Here is a 23820-nt window from a genome sequence, read left to right on the forward strand (position 1 = left end):
TAGGTTAAGGACTTAAGCTCTAGGCTTAGTTTTTCAATATTATTCATTTTCTGATTTTAACTGACATTTTGACTTAAAATTTAAGCATTCATCCCCCTTTTAAAGTCTCTTGACTCAGAATGTATTTATTTTCTCCTCAAAGAGTACTGGGTAGTTCAATAGAGCAGTATAATAATTACAGGTGACTAAATTCTTATTTTTTACTCTGTGAGTTCAGCTCTAGATATCCATTCCATTAAGGCTCAAATCTCAATTTATTATTAATATTAGATATTCCAGATTTTAAGACTCTAATACTGCTTAAAAAGGATCTTTTCAAAAGATACTTAAATTAAGGGAAAGTGCTTTAAATGAGAGGAAAACAGAACCTTTATCCATGTCATCCAAATTAGTAATGTATTATTTTTTTTCTTTTAAGTGTCCAAAATAATAATAAACACAAAATGGCTGGTTCAATCGACACTGATTGCATGACCTTAAACAGGTTCATTTTACAAGAACAGAGAAAATCACCAAATGCTACTGGGGACTTGACTCATCTCCTTAACTCAATTTTGACTGCTGTTAAAGCTATATCAACTGCTGTCAGAAGAGCTGGGATGACTAAAATGTAAGTCCTTCATTTCAAAGCATAAAATACTAAGATTTTATACTTACCGAGAATTACCCATTATAAATTCTGATAAATTATTCATTGCATTTTCTACATTGTATATCATTGTTTGTTTCTCACAAGTCAATACTTTTAACACTGTTTTACTCTTATCAGTATGTTGTTTGGTGTTATTAAGGGAGGAGGGTAGAGAGTTAGCTTAAAAGGGAAGAAATTTTCACGGAAAGAAATTTTCGCAGAATTTAATTTCGCGGTTCACAGCTCAAAATTCGGAAGTTTCAAGGAATTTAATTTCGCCGCTGAGAGGATTTCTTGTTTAAAATATGGCCTATTTCGCCCTAAAAGGACCAATTTTATATGTGATTTTTTAAATCATGAGAATATTCGTTTTTCTCGGAATTTAATTTTACAGGTTTGTCCAAAAATTGCGAAATTAAATTCCGCAAAAATTTGTTCTGTGAAAATTTTTTCCCGCAAAAATCTTTTCCCTTAAGGTATTAAAAAACTTCCAAACTTTAACTATTTTTGAACTATTTAAACCTAGAATTCTGTATCGTAAGGTTACCCTATTTTTGAAGGTTTGGAGTTGCTGGACATGACAATGCGACTGGGGACAAGGTGCAGAAATTGGACGTATTATCAAACGAACTGTTTATCAATATGTTGCAATCATCTTATACTGTCTGTGGCATGGTTTCAGAAGAAAATGAAAACATGATTGAAGTAGAAACAGAACGTCAAGGAAAATACATTGTTTATTTTGATCCATTGGACGGATCTTCAAATATTGACTGTCTTGTTTCTATTGGTTCAATTTTTGGTATCGCCAAAAAGGTTTGTTAAAATTCGAATATGTGTCTCATAGAAGGTTTCTGGCCCTGTAAAGTCAGTTTTTCCCCAATGATTGTTTTAAATAGAGGTAATGATAATATTAAAGTTTTTACTGTGTTTTTTTTATCACTTTTCACAGGGGAAAAATCACAAAAAATACTCTAAAATTAATCTAATTAAAGTAATCTAAATCTACTTTTCAATCCCATTTCAGAGATGTATAGTTTTGAAAAGGTAATAAAAGTTACCATACATTATTAAGTTTGCCATGCTTCAAATTGTCAATTTTATAATTATATTGATTTTTATTGTTTTGTTATTCTTATTTCTTATTTATTTATAATTGTAGGACGATGATGGACCATTAACTAAAGAATCTTGTCTTGTACCAGGAAGTCAATTCGTAGCATCTGGGTATGCTTTGTATGGTAGTGCAACCATGGTCGTGCTGACTACTGGAAATGGTGTTAACGGCTTCACTCTCGATCCTGTAAGTTTCCACTTCATTTGTATGAGATTACATACTGCATTCCTTGAAAATATTCTTTGAAAATCTTTGCACCGCAAAGGAGACAAAGATCAAGTCGATTGATTCTTAAGAGTTTAAATAGCATTGATATGGGGCATTTGAATTGATCTTCATTTTTTGATTTGTTTGAAAAAAGTTATCAACCAGTACCGACCTGCCCTTACAGCAGTACGAAATTAGGCTTTAATTTATACCAGATTTCAATCTGTTGCAATGATCTTATTTCAATACAATGGCATTTAACCTAGTCATGTCATATAAGCTTCTTCATGTTTGAATACACCTATCAATCTTAAAACCACAATGTAGAGATAAGATTCAAATAATCTTAAAAACGTTTCAACACGATACCCTATTAAGCTTCATGTCTGAATATGCATCTATCAACCTTAAAACCACAATGAGATGAGATTCGATTTTACCGCATCTATAATGACGTAAAATGCATGTATTTGTTAGCATGGTAATGAAATGACATCAAATGATTCTACTAAATATGCCAGGCTTAAAAAATCAGTGCTAACTACAGGCCCGCCGGAATAACCGTAAAAGTGTGGAGGCTGAAGGCTCAATATGAGATAAAATTCGCTAGGAATTTGAGAAAAAAACTTCGTTTACTTAAAAGTGGGGAGGCTGGAGTCTCCCCAGTCTCCTCGCTTCCGCCAGGCTTGAACTATATTATACATTTGATTGGAAAACATTTTCCTACGGAGTTTGTTATTAATTTCGTTATACCCAGGGGGGGGGTTCAAGCAGTTAATCCAAAACACTATGCCTGTTTTGACCGTGGTGGTCCATTTTCAAATTTTGAAAAATAGAGTTAATCCAAGAGTGGATTAACTGCCAAAGGGGTGGTCTCTGAAAGAATTCTGGGAAAAAAACGTGGACTAACTGCATTTTCTGTCATTCTGGAAAATTCATTTATTCTGATTCATGCTCGTTTTTGCCTCTTCTTCTGTCTTTTAAAACGTCAAATTGCATCAAAGTCTTGCTTTAACTTTCTTTAAAGTTAAAATTACTTAGAAAGTCGACCAACATCAATTAAAATAACTTAATGCATGCCAAAATGCCGCGGTGGACTGTTTTAGGGGGTGGTATACAAAGATTGTGACTGAAAAACAGTAAATCCAGTGTGGATTAAGTGTCAGAATGGGTGGGTGGTCCTAAATATCATCCAAAATCAGTTACTACGGATGATGTTCTGGGTTAACTGCTTGACCCCCCCTGTTATACCATGTGATCAATTTTCAATGTTCTCCTTTAAGGCTATTGGTGAATTTTTGCTAACAGACCCTGACATGAAGATTAAGCCACGTGGAAAAATTTACAGTTTGAACGAAGGTTATGCAGCACAATTTGATGAGCCGCTCAAGAAATACCTGGAATCTTTAAAAAACCCATCTGTAAGTTCTTTGATCGCTCCCAAAAATTAATTTTGCAATTTCATAGTCTCCAGTAAAGGTTAATTGTTGTTTTTCTGGATAAGCTAATAATTTCAGTATCCATGCTTGATTTGATTATACGAGCCACATTTCTAAAAGGAAGACTTCGATTATTTCATTGAGAAGTGATGATTTGCAATATCATCCGCAACCAAACTAGTATTCACCAGGGAGCCAAAGTCATTAATTAAATGAAAATATTATATCCACATCTTAGGTTATTTCACAAGCTTTTCCATTCTCTTTATTCTAAAAAGGGTGACAAGAAAGCATATGGAGCACGTTACATTGGATCTATGGTGGCTGATATGCATCGTACCATCAAGTATGGTGGTATCTTTATGTACCCTGCAAATAAGTCTGCACCTAAAGGAAAAGTAAGTAGACATTGTATGAATTTGTACAAATCCATCCTTATGGATTATAAGTCACATAACCCTCTCAGCGTTTGCTTAGATTTTGGGACAAATAGTTTTCAATATTTTGTCAACACTTCAGATGTATACAATTTTCAACTGCATACAATTTTCAACTGCGTTCATGCTTTTTTATTCCAAGATACCTCAGCTTCTAAAGTGTGAACAACAGACCCGGGGGGAGGGGGGTTACTACCCTTGTCGATCGACGGGATGCTCCGCTGAGGTTCGAAAAATGGGCCCTACGTGAGACTCGTTTTTCAAAAATTTTGCCGAAATTTGCGAAAAAAGTAACCCTGAATGGGACTGAAATTCCAAAATTTTCTTCTACTTTTACCTTCGCCTTCCCCAAGACTCTCTACGAAGGGTTACAAAAACAACGAAAAGTCGAAATAGTTTCTCTGAAGATCAGGATTTCTCCTTTTTATGGGTCTTAAAAAATGAAAATCCAAAACTACTGTATCCCTCAAATGTTAGAGGATTTTTCGAAAATTTGCTTAACGGTCATTTTTTTGGCTGCTTTTGTCTCTGTAAAGATGACGAATTTTTCGCAAAAATTTTGTGTTTTTAAGGGTCGTTTTCAAAGGTCACATTCTCCAACTTCTCCAACCCTAGACCACAAGTATGAGACTACAGTATGAGCTGGTTTGAGTAAGACTACACGCATTATAACCATGAAATTTTGTTAATCGAAGTTCCTCCAGTCCTAACGAAGCTTTCAGTATTAGCTTTAAGCTGGATGTGTTTTATTTTTTCAGTTACGTTTATTATACGAATGCAACCCAATGGCGCACATTGTTGAACAAGCAGGTGGCATGGCAACCGATGGTAAACAAAGAATTTTGGATCTCAAACCGTCTGCTCTTCACGAGCGATCTCCTATCTTTATTGGATCGAAAGAAGATGTCGAAGATTTCTTGAAATTCCAAAGCTAAGTTGTCGTGTTTAACTCTTATAGTTAAAAACTTGAATTTTAATACCACGTTTGCTCGCACTTTCTTGAAAGAATTCTGGATAAATTATGGATCATAGTTTTTGAATCTTTTTTGAATATGCACCAAATAACAAAACCTAGAACTGTTTGCCTCTCATTACTTTAGGATAGTTTCCACTGAATATATTTTGGATTAGAAAAGATAACTTTGTGGACAAAATGCTCCTATTTATACTATTTGCACATACATATGTTATTTTTTCATGTTAGCAAATCAGTTTTTTTAAGGTAGTGAAAATTTAAATTAAAAAAAGCCCTTTGCACTTTTCCTAAGATAGATCAATAGCCATGCAGGCTTTTTTTACGACGAAGATAATTTTTTGCCGATGCCGTAGAATTTCTTTCCATAATTTTTTTACCCAATATTTCAATTTCTTTTAGATATTTTCTTTTCTGTTTAGATAATACTTTATTTTTTATTGTTTTTTAAAACTATTTTTTTGGACTGTGTTTAGGACTTTGTTAACGATATAATACTAATTTTTGGTATGGAATCTTTAAAGATTTTTAAAGGTAAATGTGAAAATATTAAAGATAAAGTTGAACAGCATCGCATCGTCCCGGCAGAGAAGTCTTTCGGTATTACAATATCGTCAATATTTTTTAGCATTTAGAATTTTTGTGTTAGATTGCTTTTGTCTATTTATTTCTTATTTCTAGTTTCTTTGAATACTAAAGATATAGATGCTATATAAACGAGAATATAGATCATTCTCGCCTTTCTAATTCGTATCGTTTTGGATTCACTCGAAACATACAAATAAACATTTCCAAATAAGTCATTGTAACGCCGCTGAAAAATTCTATTACCATTTTAACAACATTTTGAGATTCTGGAACAATTGTCTCACGTTAGGAAATTTTACAGAACTTTTACATTTAATTTTTTTCCCGCTAAAAAAGGTGTGAAAGCTAGCCAAACCTCTCCTCTTTTCTTTTGAATGAGTGCACTACAAGGGTCATATTTTAGCAGGATACACTGTATGGTGTTTGGTAACTTTATAGATTTGGCTCGCACCCATTTTGATTTGTTTTGCACGCATTATGTCGACATCTCGGGCTCATTTTCAGGTGGTTCCGGCAAAATAAGAATATTAAATCAAACTACACTGTCAGGTGATATGTCACATGTTCGACAACCCATTTGTTCGACAACTCACTTGTTCGACAAATTCGTAAAATTGTCGAACAAGTGGGTTGTCGAACAAGTAACTGTCGAACAACTGGTCTGTCGAACAATTAAACGATCAGTTGTTCGACAGCGCATCAGTTCGACATTTTTTAAGATTTGTCGAACAAATGTACCGTCCCACAAGTATACTGTCGAACAAGTGGGATTTCCCCCACTGTCAGGGTCAGAAACGTTCCGGACGTTCTTTAAAGGCTCTGTAAGAGTATCTTTACACTGCTCAAGGGCTGCACTGTAAGACGAACCCCCAGGTTCTGCTCTCATGATCAACTAATGGTGATTCCAAACAATTTATAGTAGAGGTGTGTGTGACTCTTTTTATATGTCCATGGTGTGATCAGACAACCTCCTGGGGGGGGGGGTACTACCCTTGTCGACCGACGGGGGTGCTCCGCTGAGATCTGAAAAATGGACCCTACGTGGGACTCGAAATTTGCGAAAAAAGTGACCCTGAATGGGACTGAAATTCCAAAATTTTCTCAAATTTTCTACTTTTTCCCCAAATTTTCCAAAAATAGGCACCTTACGAGGGACTGATTTTTCTATTTCGGTGTTTTTGCGACCCTACCTGGGACTCGTGGAGGTTAAAAAAGGTACCCTGACCAGCGGAGCATCCCCGTAGCCCATCTTGCCCTAGTACCCCCCCCCCCCCCGGGGACAACCTCTTATCTGGCACCTGCGCTTGGTGTAGAAACTCTCTCGGCTCTCTGAAGAAGGACACCTTTTCAGTGTTTCAGTCTGGGAGCAAACAACATGCCAGTATGTATACTTTTATTGTGTGCTTTGAGTTCTATTTTAATCAACCCTCTCAACTGCTGATCTTTCAACTATCATTTAGGAGTATAGAATGGACTTCCATAGTACCATTTTCTCTAAGTATTTTGTGCAATTTTTCAACAAAGTAGACTTCTTGACTGTCCTTGTCCCTTATGTTAAAGTTGTTCTGAAGGAGGACATTGCTATTTTTGGTAGCCTTCACATATCAATAAGGAGCTTTGGTGTAAATGTTTTTTCTGATGAAATCATACTAATCTGAAACTATTAGGCCTTTATGAACTTTCTAGAACAATAATCTTGCTCCAATCTTGAGAAACACTGGAAAAATAGGTTAGCATTCCCTGCTATAATTTCACAGATTTCCTCTGCTTTCTGCTTGAAAACGCTGTCGTATAGCCGAAAACGAAAGTGAAACTGTGAAAACGTCCGCAAATTCGGGCCCAGTCTCTTCCGAGACGGAGGCTAATACAAAGCGAAGCGAGCGGAAGTTTTTTGAGGGAAAGTCAAAGCGAAAAGCTAAAGGTCAAAAAACTGCGAAGCGAGCGGTCTATCTTGTTCAGTCGGGTCAAGCTCAAACATAAGATAGATAATATAGACATTTTCATAACGGAGATACCTTAAGGATAAAAAAGATTTATATCACGAAATCATTATAAGGCTTTGTATCACATATTGCAGCTGCACTCGACTGTACATCGATCGATACTGCGCACAGTGCAGAACAGAAGGCCAAGCAAGGCACAAGGAGCTCTCAGACGTCCCACAGTTTGACTTTGCACCGTGAGTATTTTGCTCTAACATCTAAAGAAAATCATTTGACATATTTCCTCCCATTTACTTAAACAGCTTTTTAAGACAAAAAGAAGAACAATTTTCTCACTGCTCTTATGGCATGTCCAAAAAAGACATGAAGTTTTTTGCCCCCAGAAATCTCCAAGGTAGCTAGGATATTTTCTTCATAAAAGCGAAAGACTCAAATATATATTTTTTGGATCCGACATGCAGGAATAGTGCAAGGATCTGCCAGGCAACCTAGCAGGGTTGGGTATGAGTGTGGTCTGGACTGGGTGTGGTTGTGCATAATTGGCAAGGAATTAGGTTGTTACCGCGTGCGAAGTCGAATACTTGCATCAGTGGAGGAAAAAACTTGCATAGTCCTCAAATGAATGACCCGGTTGGTCGTTAAAATACAAAGTTAATCAAAACAAACCTGATACAAAAGGTGCGGGATGGTAACAATGTATAAATATCTCCTAATCATGAAGTGGATGTCATGCATAATTATGTTTAATATTATTACAATAATTATTAAATTTGAGGTGTTAAACGTCTAGCAGCCATCAAGAAATGTCTGAATTCCTATCCATCCATGTTGAAATTTATGATCTTGCATACAATTTTTTATTATCAAACCACTCTGTTTTATTTACCCACGATTCTGTTAAGTGAGTATATAACTCGCCAAAAATATACGGATGGCAAATTATAAGATTCTAAAATGGTATCAGTATATATAGAGCTCTGAGAGCAGGGCTGCATAGTTCATTTGTTTTGGAATTTTCATGCTTTGATTGGCCAGGCATTTGATAGCTATGCAACATGCAAGTTTCCCTCCACTGATGCAAGTTACCCAAATTCACTGTATCAGTTAGGGTCAGAGTTGGAGCTCAAAACAATTACTCTTTTGTGATTTTTTCTTAATATAGTCTGGTCTGTAGTTTGTACAATAAATAGCCGTCAGAAACACTTCCTGGCATGAATCCGTAGTGCAGTGGTTTATAGAGCATTGGGTTTCTAAACATTGGAACTTTGCATTTAGTGGATTCGAATCCCCATCCACCGGTGGCGATCTATCGGAAAATCATTCAAACAGTTAAAAAACATAGAAAACAACTCTCAAAGTCCTAAAAAGTCAGAAAAATACGAACTAGAGACTGAAAAGTACAGAGTGAGTCCAGTTGTGTCTTTCGGTTTTACGAAGAAGCCACAACCAAATCTTGCTGGGGGGGCCTTAGGCATTGTCATTTACTAATATACGTCAAAAGCAGCCTAGGATGTAGCATGCCTGTTAATAAAATTATAAAATTAATTTTTTGTCTTTTCTGAGAAATTTGGGAAAAAGTGCTTTATGATGCATATTTTATGACATCATAAAACTTGAAATTTAACACCATCCCGACACGACCTCGAACATAATATGCGCTGACTCCGTTTGGGCTTCAAAACCATATTCTTCAATAGGCTCAAACAAATGTTAGGGGTATGTTTGGGCCATAAAATTCTAACTGGCTCTAAATATTGTGGGAATAAGAATTAATGGAATCAACCTTCAAACGAGACCAGGAGTTTTTTAAGCATAGAGACGCTGAGCCCTCAATCAAATTGCAAGATTAACCAATCAGCTGTGAGTCAGAAGTCTTAAAAGTCTCTGGTCCAAATGTTAAGGTCCAGTCTGCAAAACATTGGTGGGGTGGACAAAAACTATCCAGGCCGACATTTTTCTTTTGCTGAAGTTATAGTAATTTAAGTTTATGTAATTCTCACAAGGTAATTATTCATTAGATGGAGAGTAAAAAAAAATGTACCTAAAAAGATATTTTTTGGGTAGTACGTTTATAAAAGTTTAATTTATAGTGTGCACTATAAAGGGGCTATAAAGTGTGTTGGTTGAATTTACCATACAGAGTACAATGTAAGAAAATAGAACGTCTTTGAAAGGTCTGACTTGGGTCTGACTAAATTATCTAAATCTGGTTTTTTTTATTTAAACACTTGCGTTTTATTTTTTCTAGGAAAGTGAAAATTATATATATATAAATTTTACCAAAATACTATGACTAGTACTATAGGGGTGGGAAGCATCGAGAAATCCAGAATCAGCTGATCTGGATTGCAAGATACTTCCCACCAATCATCATATCAGCAAGAACAACTAGAAAAAATATATTAGAAAATCATTTTCTCAACATAGCACTGTTGCAGAGACCATCTGTTGTAAGGGAGTTTTGATCAGTTACTTGATCTAGCAGAGTTTTAAATGGTCTTCCACGTTTCGTATACTTATCATCGTTGAACATCAACAGTTTAATGGAACGCTCGTGGGTCATACGAATAACATGTTTAGCATATTCCAGCTGCTGTTTTCCAATGAAATTGGACAAATCTGATGTACCACATATTTCATGGAGTCTTTTGTTGGTTACCTGATAACGGAAATCGTTGTTAGACTCATTTACGAAACGAAAACCACCTCTAATCATTCGACGTAGGAATCGACGATATGTGACGTTTAGTCGCTCAAGTTGGCTTGAATATAAATTCCAATTTTGGCATGAGTAGATTAAGCGACTACGTACATAACTATTTAAGAAGATGATACGAGTTTTCAAATGGACATTGAAATTTTGAAGAAGGTTGGTCATTTCTGCGAATTTGTTAGTCGCCTGTTGAATACGGTAATTAATCTCGATGTCACCGGTATTCGGTTCCTCAAAGTGAATGAAAGCTCTGAGATATTTGAACGTTTTGACGTTTTTGATATCAATGTTCCTCAATTTGGTGATGGATTTTGGGTAATCCTGTTCGGTACAGTTAAGTATCATAGATTCGGTTTTCAAAGCGTTTATTGATAGTCCAAATCGAGTAAACGTTTGATCTAAAAAGTTGATAGAGCTTTGCAAATCTAGTTGACTGATGAGAAAAAGGATGAGATCGTCCGCGTATCCGCACCACGGTAATGTCGAATGTCCCCCAATTGCGTAAATTGTTCTCTCTCATAGATATTCTATTTGCTCTAGAGATACTTCTTGGATTCAAACGGTATGAATGTTTATAGAAGTTGATACTTTCTGCATTGGCTTCACTCATAAAGACACGCATGACAAAATCGATGTAGAGATTAAAGAGGAACGGGCTCTCTGGTCCTCCTTGGCGGACTCCAGATGTAGTTTGAAAGGTATTTGATTCCTGGAAAGTGAGAGTTGTCTGTTTGTAGAGTTGTTCGAGTATAGTGAACAGTGGTGGTAGATTGTTATCGGGAAATCGCATTTTGATTGATTCGAATAACCAATGTCTCGGAATGTGATCAAATGCTGCAGATAAATCTACAAACAGTAGGAAGAGGGGCTGCTTCTTTCGGTTAGTGATTTGCTGTACAGGTTTCAGTTCAAAAATGCCGTCCGTCGTCCCTCTATCTTTCCTGAAACCGTTTTGCTCATCACTAAGTTGAGCTTCATACCATGGTTGCAGGCGATTTAAGATAATGTTAGTCACAAGTTTGCATATTGTTGACCCTATGCTGATCCCTCTATATTTTGAGGGGTCTTGTTTGGAACCTTTGTTTTTCCAAAGAGTTTTAAGGCGCGAGTTGCTCCATGCTTCTGGGATATCATTATTCATCCATAGGTTTGTTGTAATATGGTGGATTATTTGTGATAAGACGGGATCATCGCATAGTTTTAGAAGTTCAGGATCTACGTCATTATTAGCCTTATTGTCTTTTAAGCTGGCGATTTGTTTTTGGATTTCTTCAATAGTGGGTGGGCTGTCTTCAATATCTGTGTTTGCTGATATTTGACGAAGTTCTTGAATAAAACGAGGGAGATTATCATAATCATTGCGCAATTCGTTTGGCATTGTTTCATCTGGTTGTTGCGGGGGGTTAAAATGTGATTTGAAATGTTCAAGAAGTTTATTTGGATCACATGAACTCGGGACTGGTTTAAGAGTACTATTTTGATTTTTGGCTCTTTGAAAAAGTTTTTCGATTTCTCTGTTAATGGCCAGTTGGTTGATCTGGTCTGCTTCTTGTTTAAGATAAACATTCTTGAGGTGTTTGGCACGATAACGAATTTTCTTTCGTACAGCTTTGATAGAATTTATATTTGCATTCTCAGTAAAGAGTTTATCTCTGAGGTTAAACAGTTCATTCAATTTATCATCATTATGCCAGGGTTGACGTGAGACATTGTTCACTTTCTTTGGGAGGGTTTCGGTTGCAGCATCGTTTATTGCTTTCAGAAGGCTGTTGTTGAGGGTGTTGTTGTCTACGTCTAAGACTAAAGAATTCAACCTATTAATTGCCATAGTTTTAAAGTTTGTTGCAATTGTTTGATCTTTCAGGGCTGATAGATTGTGTTTGAGGGGTTGCTTTATTTTCTTTCTATTGACGAATCGAGCAGCTTTAGAAGTCGGGGTTTTGATTATGGCTGTTACGAGTCGATGGTCGCTGTCGAAGTCGAAGCTGTTGTAAACTCTGCAGTTTTTAACATACTGTCTAATCCAGCTACACGATAAAATAAAATCTTATACTTTTTGAGTTTTTCGGTCTGGTGAGTGCCAGGTTACCCTTCTACATTTCTTGTGGGTAAACCATGTATTAAGTACTGATTGATTTGTTTCGTTGAAGAAGGTGTGAAATCTTTGACCGTTGTCGTTAACTTCGAGATTATCAATTACTATGTTTTCTCTCAGTGAGGAATTATACCATGCCGCAGAGGTGGTTGCATTAAAGTCTCCTAAACATATTACTTTCCGACATTTTTCGACTTTCATTTGCTTTTTCAGTGTAGAATAAAACAAATTCTTACTACTTTCGGTTGCATCTTCGGTTGGGGCGTAGCAGTTGATTATCCGTAACGAGCATCCTTTTACATTTACATCGGCGATTATAATACGTGCATTGATATTTAGGATCTCTTCGACGAGAATGTCTTTATCAACTTTGACAGCTATTCCAACTCCATGGATACGTTTTAATGAATATCCTGACCAATAAACTTCATATTTAATATTTTCATTTGATATCAAAGCTGAACCGGTTTTGATGCGTCTCATCTCTTGCAGTCCACAAATCGATAGATTAGCTTTTCGTATTTCCTTTACAATTTGTTCAAGTTTTTGGTCTTCCCTGCCAGTTCGAACGTTGATTGTCCCGAGTTTCCAACGAAAGTTTTTTCGAGTCATATTTTGCTGATATGGTAATTTTCAACCAGGGTATTGGAGCGTGTGTGGTTAGTACTCTCGTTCCAAGACAATCAAAAATCGTCACACCATCTTCTCAGTAATTGTTGATGTGTTCTTCTTGGGTGTGGTGGACCTCTCTTAGTTGTGTAGGATTACCACCACACCCTTTGTTTTAGTTTTTGATTCTATAAGAAGAACTTATTCACTAATTCTTAATGGAGTGAATTTTTTTATCTGTATATGCATGTTACATATGTTATACCGGATGCACCACACAAAAAAGTTTCTCTCTTTCAGGTGAATATTCTTGATATCTGTCCATTAAAAAGAAGAAAGATTAACTTTAATTTTGATGGTTAATTTATTGAATTTGGTTCATTAGATCAAAAGCTATGCTCCATTGAATGAAAATGTTACTTTCAAAAAGAAATCATAACGTTAAAAATCAGCCTATCAAATTAAACAGAAGCATGATCACATGCGTCACATGATACACCAGTAAAATTGTTGTACTTTAGTCATTAAAAATTATAATTAGTTGTCAAAGTGACCAATTGTTATATAAAGGAAAGTTTAATTTCAACTAAAGGAAGAAAACTTGTCGGAAAATGCTAACAAGTCTGGTAAGATTTATGAAAGTACAACAAGTATGGGTTTCGAGATAAATTCAGCCTTACATTGACTTTCAATGTTGCAAATGAGGAAAAGATTATGGAGTGACAAAATAGCTCTATACTATATTTTGGTTTAAAACACCACCAAATGTTCCTCTAGTCATTGAATGCTAATGATTATGAGAAGATAAAACAATTAACAAATAAAACAGATCAGAGACAAATGAGTGGTTCATTACATTTTTTCAACAAGTTTCAAGTCTCAAGTTTTCACCGCACAAGTAAAATTTAACCTTCAAAATGGCCAGTGGAAACCGAAAAGGGACTGGTGATTACCAATCATCCCAATCACTGGCCATTTTTTTCAGCTCTGACATTATCTAGTCAAGAACCAAAATTTTGACGATAAACTTTTTCTGTATGAAAGAATTTTCACTTTATCCACTTTTTCCTCTAACGGTTAACAAATCTTTATAATAAAAAAGTACGATGCGGACCTTTTGCTGTTGCTTAGATCTAAACAGGTAACGTCAAAATTAAAAATTTGAGAAAAGTAGGACGAGAAAAAGTTTGTACTTACCACTTCCATTATAGTAAAAATATAATGCTCATTTGGACCTACTCTGGTGGGGTGGAGGTACTATAAATTAACCAGTGTTTGTTCGTTCGTTCGTTCGTTCGTTCGTTCGTTCGTTCGTTCGTTCGTTCGTTCGTTCGTTCGTTCGTTCGTTCGTTCGTTCGTTCGTTCGTTCGTTCGTTCGTTCGTTCGTTCGTTCGTAGTTCGTTCGTTCGTTCGTTCGTTCGTTCGTTCGTTCGTTCGTTCGTTCGTTCGTTCGTTCGTTCGTTCGTTCGTTCGTCGTCGTTCGTTCGTTCGTTCGTTCGTTCGTTCGTTCGTCGTTCGTTCGTTCGTTCGTTCGTTCGTTCGTTCGTTCGTTCGTTCGTTCGTTCGTTCGTTCGTTCGTTCGTTCGTTCGTTCGTTCGTTCGTTCGTTCGTTCGTTCGTTCGTTTCGTTCGTCGTTCGTTCGTTCGTTCGTTCGTTCGTTCGTTCGTTCGTTCGTTCGTTCGTTCGTTCGTTCGTTCGTTCGTTCGTTCGTTCGTTCGTTCGTTCGTTCGTTCGTTCGTTCGTTCGTTCGTTCGTTCGTTCGTTCGTTCGTTCGTTCGTTCGTTCGTTCGTTCGTTCGTTCGTTCGTTCGTTCGTTCGTTCGTTCGTTCGTTCGTTCGTTCGTTCGTTCGTTCGTTCGTTCGTTCGTTCGTTCGTTCGTTCGTTCGTTCGTTCGTTCGTCCGTCCGTCCGTCCGTCCGTCCGTCCGTCCGTCCGTCCGTCCGTCCGTCCCGTCCGTCGTCGTCGTCCCGTCCGTCCGTCCGTCCGTCCGTCCGTCCGTCCGTCCGTCCGTCCGTCCGTCCGTCCGTCGTCCGTCCGTCCGTCCGTCCGTCCGTCCGTCCGTCCGTCCGTCCGTCCCGTCCGTCCGTCCGTCCGTCCGTCCGTCCGTCCGTCCGTCCGTCCGTCCGTCCGTCCGTCCGTCCGTCCGTCCGTCCGTCCGTCCGTCCGTCCGTCCGTCCGTCCGTCCGTCCGTCCGTCCGTCCGTCCGTCCGTCCGTCCGTCGTCGTCCGTCCGTCCGTCCGTCATCGTCCGTCCGTCCGTCCGTCCGTCCGTCCGTCCGTCGTCCGTCCGTCCGTCCGTCCGTCCGTCCGTCCGTCCGTCCGTCGTCCGTCCGTCCGTCCGTCCGTCCGTCCGTCCGTCCGTCCGTCCGTCCGTCCGTCCGTCCCCGTCCGTCCGTCCGTCCGGTCCGTCCGTCCGTCCGTCCGTCCGTCCGTCCGTCCGTCCGTCCGTCCGTCCGTCCGTCCGTCCGTCCGTCCGTCCGTCCGTCCGTCCGTCCGTCCGTCCGTCCGTCCGTCCGTCCGTCCGTCCGTCCGTCCGTCCGTCCGTCCGTCCGTCCGTCCGTCCGTCCGTCCGTCCGTCCGTCCGTTCCGTTCCGTCCGTCGGTCCGTCGTCCGTCCGTCCGTCCGTCCGTCCGTCCGTCCGTCCGTCCGTCCGTCCGTTTGTCTGTTACCAACAGACGGTTGAATCATAGGAATCTTTTGATTTTTGGTAAAAAGGTGCAAAATGGGGGTGGCCAAAATGTGACGGAGCCCGATTTTCGAGAAAAAAAATTCTTTTGGGCAAATTTCAGCCAAAAAACGGCTAAAAAACAGGTTTTTAAGACTTTGTGAATTAAATTGGACTATTAATTTTTTCTGATTTTTTGCATGAAAGTAGGCTAACATCATTGGTAAAAGATGGCTGCAGCAGATTTTCATAAAAAAAATATTTAGGCTCAAAAAAACGAATCTTTATCCATAAGAATTGCTATTTTTAAGCATAGATCAATGTTCTTGTAGTCATATTATTATTTTTATTAGTTTTTTTTCAGATGAAAATGTTACGGTGGAGGGCAATGCTTGGAGTCTTCTAGTAGAAACACTTATTATTTTTTTGGCTGTAAAACGAATCTGTAAAATACTTTTCTAGAAACCTTATTTATTATTTAAAGCTGAGCATTTTTCTGATTGTGGATTGTTTTTTTAAAGAAAAGCGTTTTATAGCTTTTTTACTTTTTTTTTCAAAACTTTTTCATAGTGTTGATAGTTTCTCCCAATAGATATGCTTTCATTATATATTTTTTATTTTGTCCAGTTTTGTCTTATGTGTTTCATTGTTTCAATGCTCATTGATTAGTTTTGATAACCAAGTAGGTCCATAAAAGTATCACTTGTTTAAATTTATATTTAAAGTGTTTCAATCTTCACTATGGTTTTTTAATGCTATCAAAATCATTGTAGTAAAAAAACGTAATGTTTACGCATGCGTTTTAAACACCTTTGAAAAAATTGTCTCGCTTAAAGTATATTAATTTAACTTTTTTTTGGTGTCTTTTAATCTCAATGGTTTTAGTCAATACAGAACACATAATCAAAGCAAAAGCAAAGCGTAAACCCCCTAAAAATAATTACACTTTGAGGAAGGTACGTTAGGGTACATTACAGGAATATTAAAACTCTCAGAGAATGAAATGTAAGGTGAGTAATGTGTTCATAGAGATAAGCGAGTTAAAAATTTATTTCAATTTAAAAAGGAGATTTTACTTATATATCCACTCTGTTAGAACGGCTCACTTTTTCCTTTAAACAGCAACCTAACAGGAAAATAGCAACCCTAAGGGAACTTGTTTTGGTGGGAAGTAATTTAGACAAAATTTGCCAATATCAGTTCCCGCCAAAATTAAATATTTTGCTCACTCGCCAAAATAATATTTTCAGAAACTTATGTTATGAGTTGTATGTTATAAATGTGCGTTACATTTTCTGGTCTGTTATTTGTATAACCTGCATGTCTATGGCCTGTAACCTGTGATCTGTTGACCTGTGATAAGTTGATAAGTTTAAAAGCAAGAACGTTGTTCATTTCTGTCAAAATATCGATAGTAACATAATCTTCAATAAAAATATCAATTGCTTTATTATGTGAGGAATGTATGTGAGAATTTTAGCCACCTGATTTAATGTACTTAATGCTGTGGATGCTCTGTGTCTTTTTGTTTAAACTAGCTAAGGTTCTAAGCTAATGAAGTGTTTCTAGAATATAAACAATAGCTTAAAGTCACAAACTAAATAAAGGGGTCAAAACATGCTTGCCTTTGCTAATTATTTTTGATATTCCCAAGTCAATGAAAAATGCTTTAAAATGCAATAATCAGAATTATTGTATGAGTATGTTAAAGAGCAAATTGTTTCTCTAATAGTCCAGAAGTCAACTTCGGTTTTAGCTTGGAGTAACTTAATACTCTTCTTTGATTTCAAGAGTGTTTGCAGAGAAAGTGAAAATACACCTTATTTTTGTTTATCATGCTGCCATCCAATTTCTAAGGCCCCACAACTTGCTATCAATTGCTAGATAACCGTTTGTTAGATAACACTAGAACCTGTTAGAACTATAATTTTTGCACTCTCAAAAGATCACTTCACTCTCTTAGTTGTCAGAATGAGATGATCTTATTTACACTATTATGACAGAAAATATTGCTATTCACATGTAATGTGGAGAGGCTTATAGATCATAAAGACCTTTAAGAATTTCTGCTGCCATCTACATCTAGAATTAAATTGAATGCAAAATTTTGAAATTTTTTTAGCCTGGGGTGAGTTTTTAGGAAAACAAAGCTACAGTATATGGCCCCCAAAACGGAGGTCGTCATTAAAATGAGGATTCTGACTTGTAGATTTATCAGAATTAAACGATTTTTGTTTATTTTGAGAGGATGATGGTTATACTTAAAAATGAGCAGGGCTGCAAATAAATATTTTTAGTCAATCGGACATCATGTCCGACAGAAATGAAATCCTGTCGGTCAAACTCAAAATCCTGTCGGTCATACAGTGTATATATTTTTTTAAAGTTACGGAGAAAGCGAGTAGGAAAAATAAAAGTTACCTTTGAACAGTTTGTTACTGTATATAACAGAGAAATTGATTCGATAAAAGTGATCTTAGAAACACCCTTGGAAGTTACGAAGAAAGCAAGTTGATAAAAGTTAACTTAAAACTCTTAAAAGTTAAGAAGAAAGCGAGTTGATAAAAGTTAACTTAGAAACACTTATGAAAGTTATGAAGTAAGCAAGTTGATGAAAATGGTCTTAAAAAAACTCTTGAAAGTTACGAAGAAAGCGAGTCGATAAAAGTTAAACTTTGAAACACCCTTGAAAGTTACAAAGAAAGCAAATTGATAAAAGTGATCTTAGAAACAAAGAAGGTTACGAAGAAAGCAAGTTGACAAAAGTAATTTAGAAACACCCTTAAAAGAGTTACAAAGAAAGCAAATCGATAAAAGTTAACTTAGAAACACCCTGATAGCTACAAAGGATTCGAGTATTAAAAGAATAGGCTATGTAAGAGACAGGGGTGTAATAGATTTATTTTCAACTCTCAAGTTAATGGTTTATTCCTTTTTTCATTCGGACATCATGACCGACACAAAAGATTTTCAGTCGGTCAAATAGCTTTTTCAGTCGGACATTGACCGATGACCGACGCTTATTTGCAGCCCTGAAATGAGCATGTTTTTGATGGTTTGAGACAGCTTCAAGATAACATATTTGCGTCTGAAAGAAATATTTTAACACGAAAATTAGATAAAGATTGCATATAACTCACTCTAGCTCCTTGAATATTGAAAATTGGTTATGAAAATGGGGTATAGGAAACTTTCTACACCTAATGCCGTTCAGAAAATGCAGATACATCTGTGACTTTAGATCAACCAATATTTTGGGACCCTAGAATCAGCATTGATAAAACCAAAAATTCTAAATATGAGAAACACAAAAATCTTGGAAATCCATTCCTATCAGCTTAAGTTAATAGTTTATAACAATTAACATTATATATAACATTTTTCGCTGAATCAGCAAAAACGGCAAATTCTGTCATTTTTTTGCAAAATATAGGAGAAAAATACCTTTAAAGCTTAATATTTTCAGTTTCAGTTAAGCTTTTTTTCTCAAATTTTCACAGCCTATTCCATACATAAATGGGACTATTTTAAAAAGAGATTGGTTTTCAGATACTTCATTAAGACGTTGTTAAATCAAATTGTCATTTTGAAAATTTCTAAAATTTCAATTTGGACTTAGCAATCTGTTGCAATATCAAAAATCTAGAAATATTTCGTAAAATCAAAAATTTTACATCCATCGGGTCATAAATTTAAGGGAAAACACAAATATGTTCGAAGTTTTCCCCCCTATTACCACTGGGCTTAATAATTTGATTTTAACTACACCTACGTTTTGGGGGCCCCAAACCTCCGTTTTGACAACCAGGGGTATACTGTAAAAAATTTATCAAACAAATTTATGCCCAAAATCCTCTAAATCACATTTCCAAACTATCGTCAAAATTTTGTATTCATATCTTAAAGATATCTCGAGAAATCGCTAAAATCGCAAACCTCCGTTTTTGGGGCCATTTAAAAAAAGCTACCTACCTTTAAGCGATTGAAAAGTATTGTTGAAATTGAAAATTTTGAAAAAGAACTTCCGGGAAATAAAGTAGAGATATATAAAGTTTTTCATGCAGCAAAAATTTTTGTAAAACCTCTTTTCCTCTAGATTTGAGAGAAATTTTAAATTTGATCCACGTTTTGGGGGCCACATACTGTACAACTTTGGTTCAGTCAAATGATTTCAAAAGTGATTGTATTTGGCTGAAATTTTACATCTTTGTTTCTTTTACCATGAACTTTAATCTTGCGGGTTTTTTTGCTTAAACAAGGCGGAACCTTTGGGACAGCTTGGTGACCTCATTCTAGGCAAGCAGCCCAAAATCCTTAGAATAACATAGTTTCATGGTGTTCCTTTGAATATTCCCTATTTGTTTGTTAGAAATAGATTGGGCTGGATTGGAATATAATTTTGTAAAGTTTATAGGTTCAAAGTAAGTTTATATTAAATTATCTAGGGAAGAAAAACGTTCAGTTTCTTTCTCACTCTCTTAATAGGCAACTGAAGAGGTTTATTCATTTATGACGATTTCATTATAGCATACTTTTTGTCTCTCTATAATGAGGTTTGAAATTCTTTAGGCCAGACAGAGACAGAGATAGGGGTTAGATTTTACATCAGATCTATAATCATTTTGAAAGCGATAATATACATGTAATATTACAGCTATTGATGGATTATACTATATCAGATATTATGTTTCTGCAACCCTAATTTGTTTCACTGCGACTCTCTATTACAGCCCTCTTTTGTTTTAGCATATCATGTATTAGAAGCTAACATTGTTTTTGAAGGAGGCATAGCTTGAATGATGAAATTTGAATGTAAGGACTTCAATAAAAAGGGAAGGATATATTTTAAAACCCTTTACTAAAAGCTACTTGGAATAAACCAAAAACATTCGATCTTTAGGCCATTCCAAAAAAAGAAGATTTTAACTCCTGTGTTGAGAGTATTTGCCACTTTTTGGCCAGACCATCAGTTTAGAATTCTCAAAAAAATCCTAGGCAGGGTCTATATAATTTTGGAAAAATCCAGGGTTGTTTGAATTTCTATTCTTTAAAAAGCAGTGTTTTAGTTTTTTTCCACAATTAATAATTCATCGCATTATAGAGATTTAAGAGGATTTTATGTAATCCTAAAACTTTATGAGGTTAAACATTTTGCTAAGAAGAGCAGTTGAATTGAAGGAAGCAAAATAAGTCATAATCACCTTTTTTGTTTACTGAAATATAACTTTTATGAGCTTTTTACAACAAAAAAAGTTCAGTTTGTGGTCTGTCACATAAAATACTGATGGTGATCTCTTTATAGATCTTTTTAATAGGTTGATGTTATCAATTTTACTTAGTGCAGGCTTAAATAAAGTAAGAATGTGGCTTAAAGATTGATGATGAAAAAATAAATATTTTCTCTACACATTATTTCTGTTCATTGGTTTACTGGTTTATGTGATGTACCAAGAGTGTTCCTTGTTACCATTTGGTTCTTCCGTTGAAACTGTATGAAGGTCCAAAAAAGTTTAGGAAAAACATTGAAGATGGTTTGACATAATTTGACCTGGATATACCTTTCATGGTCTTGAGAAATTGAACTTTTAAGAACTTTTTGTTATGCTTTACAATGTCGAGATATATGTCTAATAATGCGCTCTTACACAGTTCTTACCTTGAAATTTTATTGTTTTCTTACTGAAAATCAAAACGTTGTAACTTTTATATCTCGACTTTGGAAAAATAGTTAGGAAATTATTTTGTTTTACCAGGTGTTTTGCTCAGGACAATATAAGGAATCCACATGCCGAAATCTCAAACCGTCTGATTATCCCTTTAAGGTTTCATTTTAGTATCTTCACTTCTAATTTGAAGTAAAAGTTCATCATTTTATATTTTAAGTTCACCGTAAACTTGACTGAGCTAGTAACTTTCACTTTTTCTGGCAAACACATGCTTGTTTTGGAGCACTTTGTATGGCAGATGCCTTCATGTTTGAGCTAGTATTTTTATCATATCATATTCAAAAACTTTGATGGAACTGATTTTTTGTTCAACCTTATGTATTGACAAAACTTAATCCAATTTTTGTGCATTAAAATCTGAACCTAATTTTAGATATTGCGCTTGTGTCAAGAAAGCTGTTATAAGAAAACTAAGTAGATGTAGCACCGAATCAAAGATTATTTCGTTTGGTTTTAAGAAGTTTAACGAAGTCTTATTAATTCAAATGCACAACATATAAATAGATCTCTGTTGATAAAACGAATTAGGAAGTATATAATAATCTAAAAAACTTTAAAACATACATCACCTCATAATCATTTCTTTTGAATGACTGATTATGAGGATGATTTTCGGATTAAGGGAATTTTCAATTTCTGTAAAGTTAGAAGTGAGAACTCAATAGTAGTAATCATAGGCTAATAGTGTTTTAATAATCGCATTCCCTTCTTTCGAATAAGATAGATGGGGTATTATCATTGACACTGACATTTTGTCAATTGATGACAAGAGAGAATGATTTTTTGTTGTAATTTGAATCTTTGAACGATTTGTGGCTGATGAAGTGTGATAACTGATATGTTTTGATTTTCAAATCATGTTTAGTTGTCCAAAGTTGTTTCTCAAGGCTCAATGGTAGGGCAGGGCCTTTCTTTTTAATGTTTTGACCCATCAAAGTCAATAAGGATGTTGATTTTAAAGGTACGGGTGATATACATTTCATGAAACTCACAAAAATTTGAGAATTTTCTTCCTCTCTACTTATTATTTTGGTCTGTTTTGATACTTTCATGGCTTTTTGTAAAGATGAACTTGCAGCTTAAATTGAAGAATGATTTTCGATTACATTTTGTCTATATATAAATAACCTTGTTCCTCTTTGAAACTTTACAAACTGCAAAATTAGAGATGTCTTGGGGAAAGTTACTAGTTTCCTTTGTGCATTTCTGGTGTTAGGTTGGGTAAACAAATAGATGTACTGTACTCTAACGACTTTAGATCAACATTTTGAGTATTAATAGAATTATTTTTAGCTAGTGATTTTTACATAAACTTCCTGATTTGTTATTAAAACTCTACTATGGTAACTTTGAGGAAAATTTACAAAAGAAAAAAGAGAGAGGAAAAAATCAGTAAGACAACCTTTTGATTATATAAGGGGTAGAGAAGCATCATAGTGAGACATATTAAAAACATCAGTTGGAACATGAAAAAAACGTTTGAAAACGTGCTTAAACTAAATAATAAATTCTAAATACAAAAATGAGAGATGTTAATGGAGGGAAAATTAATCATTACAGGATCGTCTTATTTTTTCAGGACTTAAGAATTCAATAACAATGTTTTTTGTAAGTCAAGTTTTAACTTGAGTTGAATCAATTCAAATGTTTATATTTTGCAGCTCAAGGCAAACTTTTTTGTTTACCAAATATCACACATAACTGTTTTTACGCTGTGAACTAATCTTGAGATTCTTAAATATCCTGTCATCTTCTTAAGTCAGTATAAGTCTCAGTCTCGTGCTTTCAAACATTCTGTCCTCTAAAATGAGAAATTTAATGTATATTGTTTATCAATGATTGATGGTAAGTCTTTTTGAAAACTTGATAGCTAGTGAAGATTGTATGTACACTTTTTCATAAACGTCAAAAGCTTAAGCTGGCTTAAGATGAAAATTTAACGTTTTTATTATTTTTAGCATTTTGTGAGTAAAATTGGTGTGGTTTTCAAGGAAAGCTCTTGTTCTGGTGTCTGCGAAGCCTCAGTGGTATTATAAGATTTTGGCCAATATCCTGTGTTTCTATTTAAAAGCTTGTAGGTTTTTGGAATGTGTATAACTATAAGTACATAGAATAATGATCTCCAAGTGCTCTTTTATTGCATTGTTTGAATCTCATGATTAGACTTTTCTGTTGATTTTTAGAAACCAAATTGTCCTTTCGTTTGGAGCTTATGTAGTAAGCTCTTAAAGAGGCCAGAGTCTAAAAATAATGAACCTGAATTTAATGGTAAAGTATAATTTTACTTAGCTGTGGAAGTTTGTTAAAAAACAATGAAGGTTAGGAACTATAGAAAATTTATGTTATGTTATCAATTTAGTTATACTTATCTCTCACTAAACTTTTCTTATAGAAAAAGAAATCTCTTTGAGGTTTCTGTCCAAACCACAGAAATGTACAGTGTCAAAGATTATTATAATTTGGTTTAATAAGAAGGGATCTACATTGGATAGTCTTTCTGTAAAGTAACTTGAATTGTATCTCCCATAAGTGATACCATAATTATTTCGTTTTCAATTGTTCCTAAAAGTCCTTCTAACCTAGTCATTTAGGCTTGTGTTCTATATGCAATTCGTCGTTGATGAAATGGATCATTCGTCTATTGTCATTTAAGTGTTCTCAGAATGTTTTTGTTGTCAT

The 23820-nt window shown here is 35.6% G+C and overlaps 1 protein-coding gene across 1 annotated transcript; it reads left to right on the forward strand.

Annotated features, from left to right (window-relative positions):
* Positions 1-418: 418 nt before the first annotated feature.
* On the forward strand, positions 419-5527 carry LOC136819888 (fructose-1,6-bisphosphatase 1-like). The gene is made up of 6 exons (XM_067076124.1): positions 419-610; positions 1192-1447; positions 1794-1934; positions 3239-3376; positions 3673-3792; positions 4590-5527. The coding sequence occupies exons 1-6, from the start codon at positions 444-446 to the stop codon at positions 4764-4766; spliced, it is 999 nt and encodes a 332-aa protein (XP_066932225.1). The 5' UTR covers positions 419-443; the 3' UTR covers positions 4767-5527.
* Positions 5528-23820: the final 18293 nt, after the last annotated feature.

Source organism: Clytia hemisphaerica, unplaced genomic scaffold (assembly GCF_902728285.1).
Source record: "Clytia hemisphaerica strain Z4C2 unplaced genomic scaffold, Clytia hemisphaerica genome assembly, whole genome shotgun sequence".
Taxonomy (NCBI): Eukaryota; Metazoa; Cnidaria; class Hydrozoa; order Leptothecata; family Clytiidae; genus Clytia; species Clytia hemisphaerica.

What these genes read in the sequence shown, in the direction of transcription:
- LOC136819888 (XM_067076124.1), top strand. Translation starts at nt 444, where the DNA reads ATGGCTGGTTCAATCGACACTGATTGCATGACCTTAAACAGGTTCATT. An exon ending in AGAGCTGGGATGACTAAAAT is followed by an intron (nt 611 to 1,191) that starts GTAAGTCCTTCA and finishes CTATTTTTGAAG; the next exon opens with GTTTGGAGTTGCTGGACATG. An exon ending in ACGGCTTCACTCTCGATCCT is followed by an intron (nt 1,935 to 3,238) that starts GTAAGTTTCCAC and finishes TTCTCCTTTAAG; the next exon opens with GCTATTGGTGAATTTTTGCT.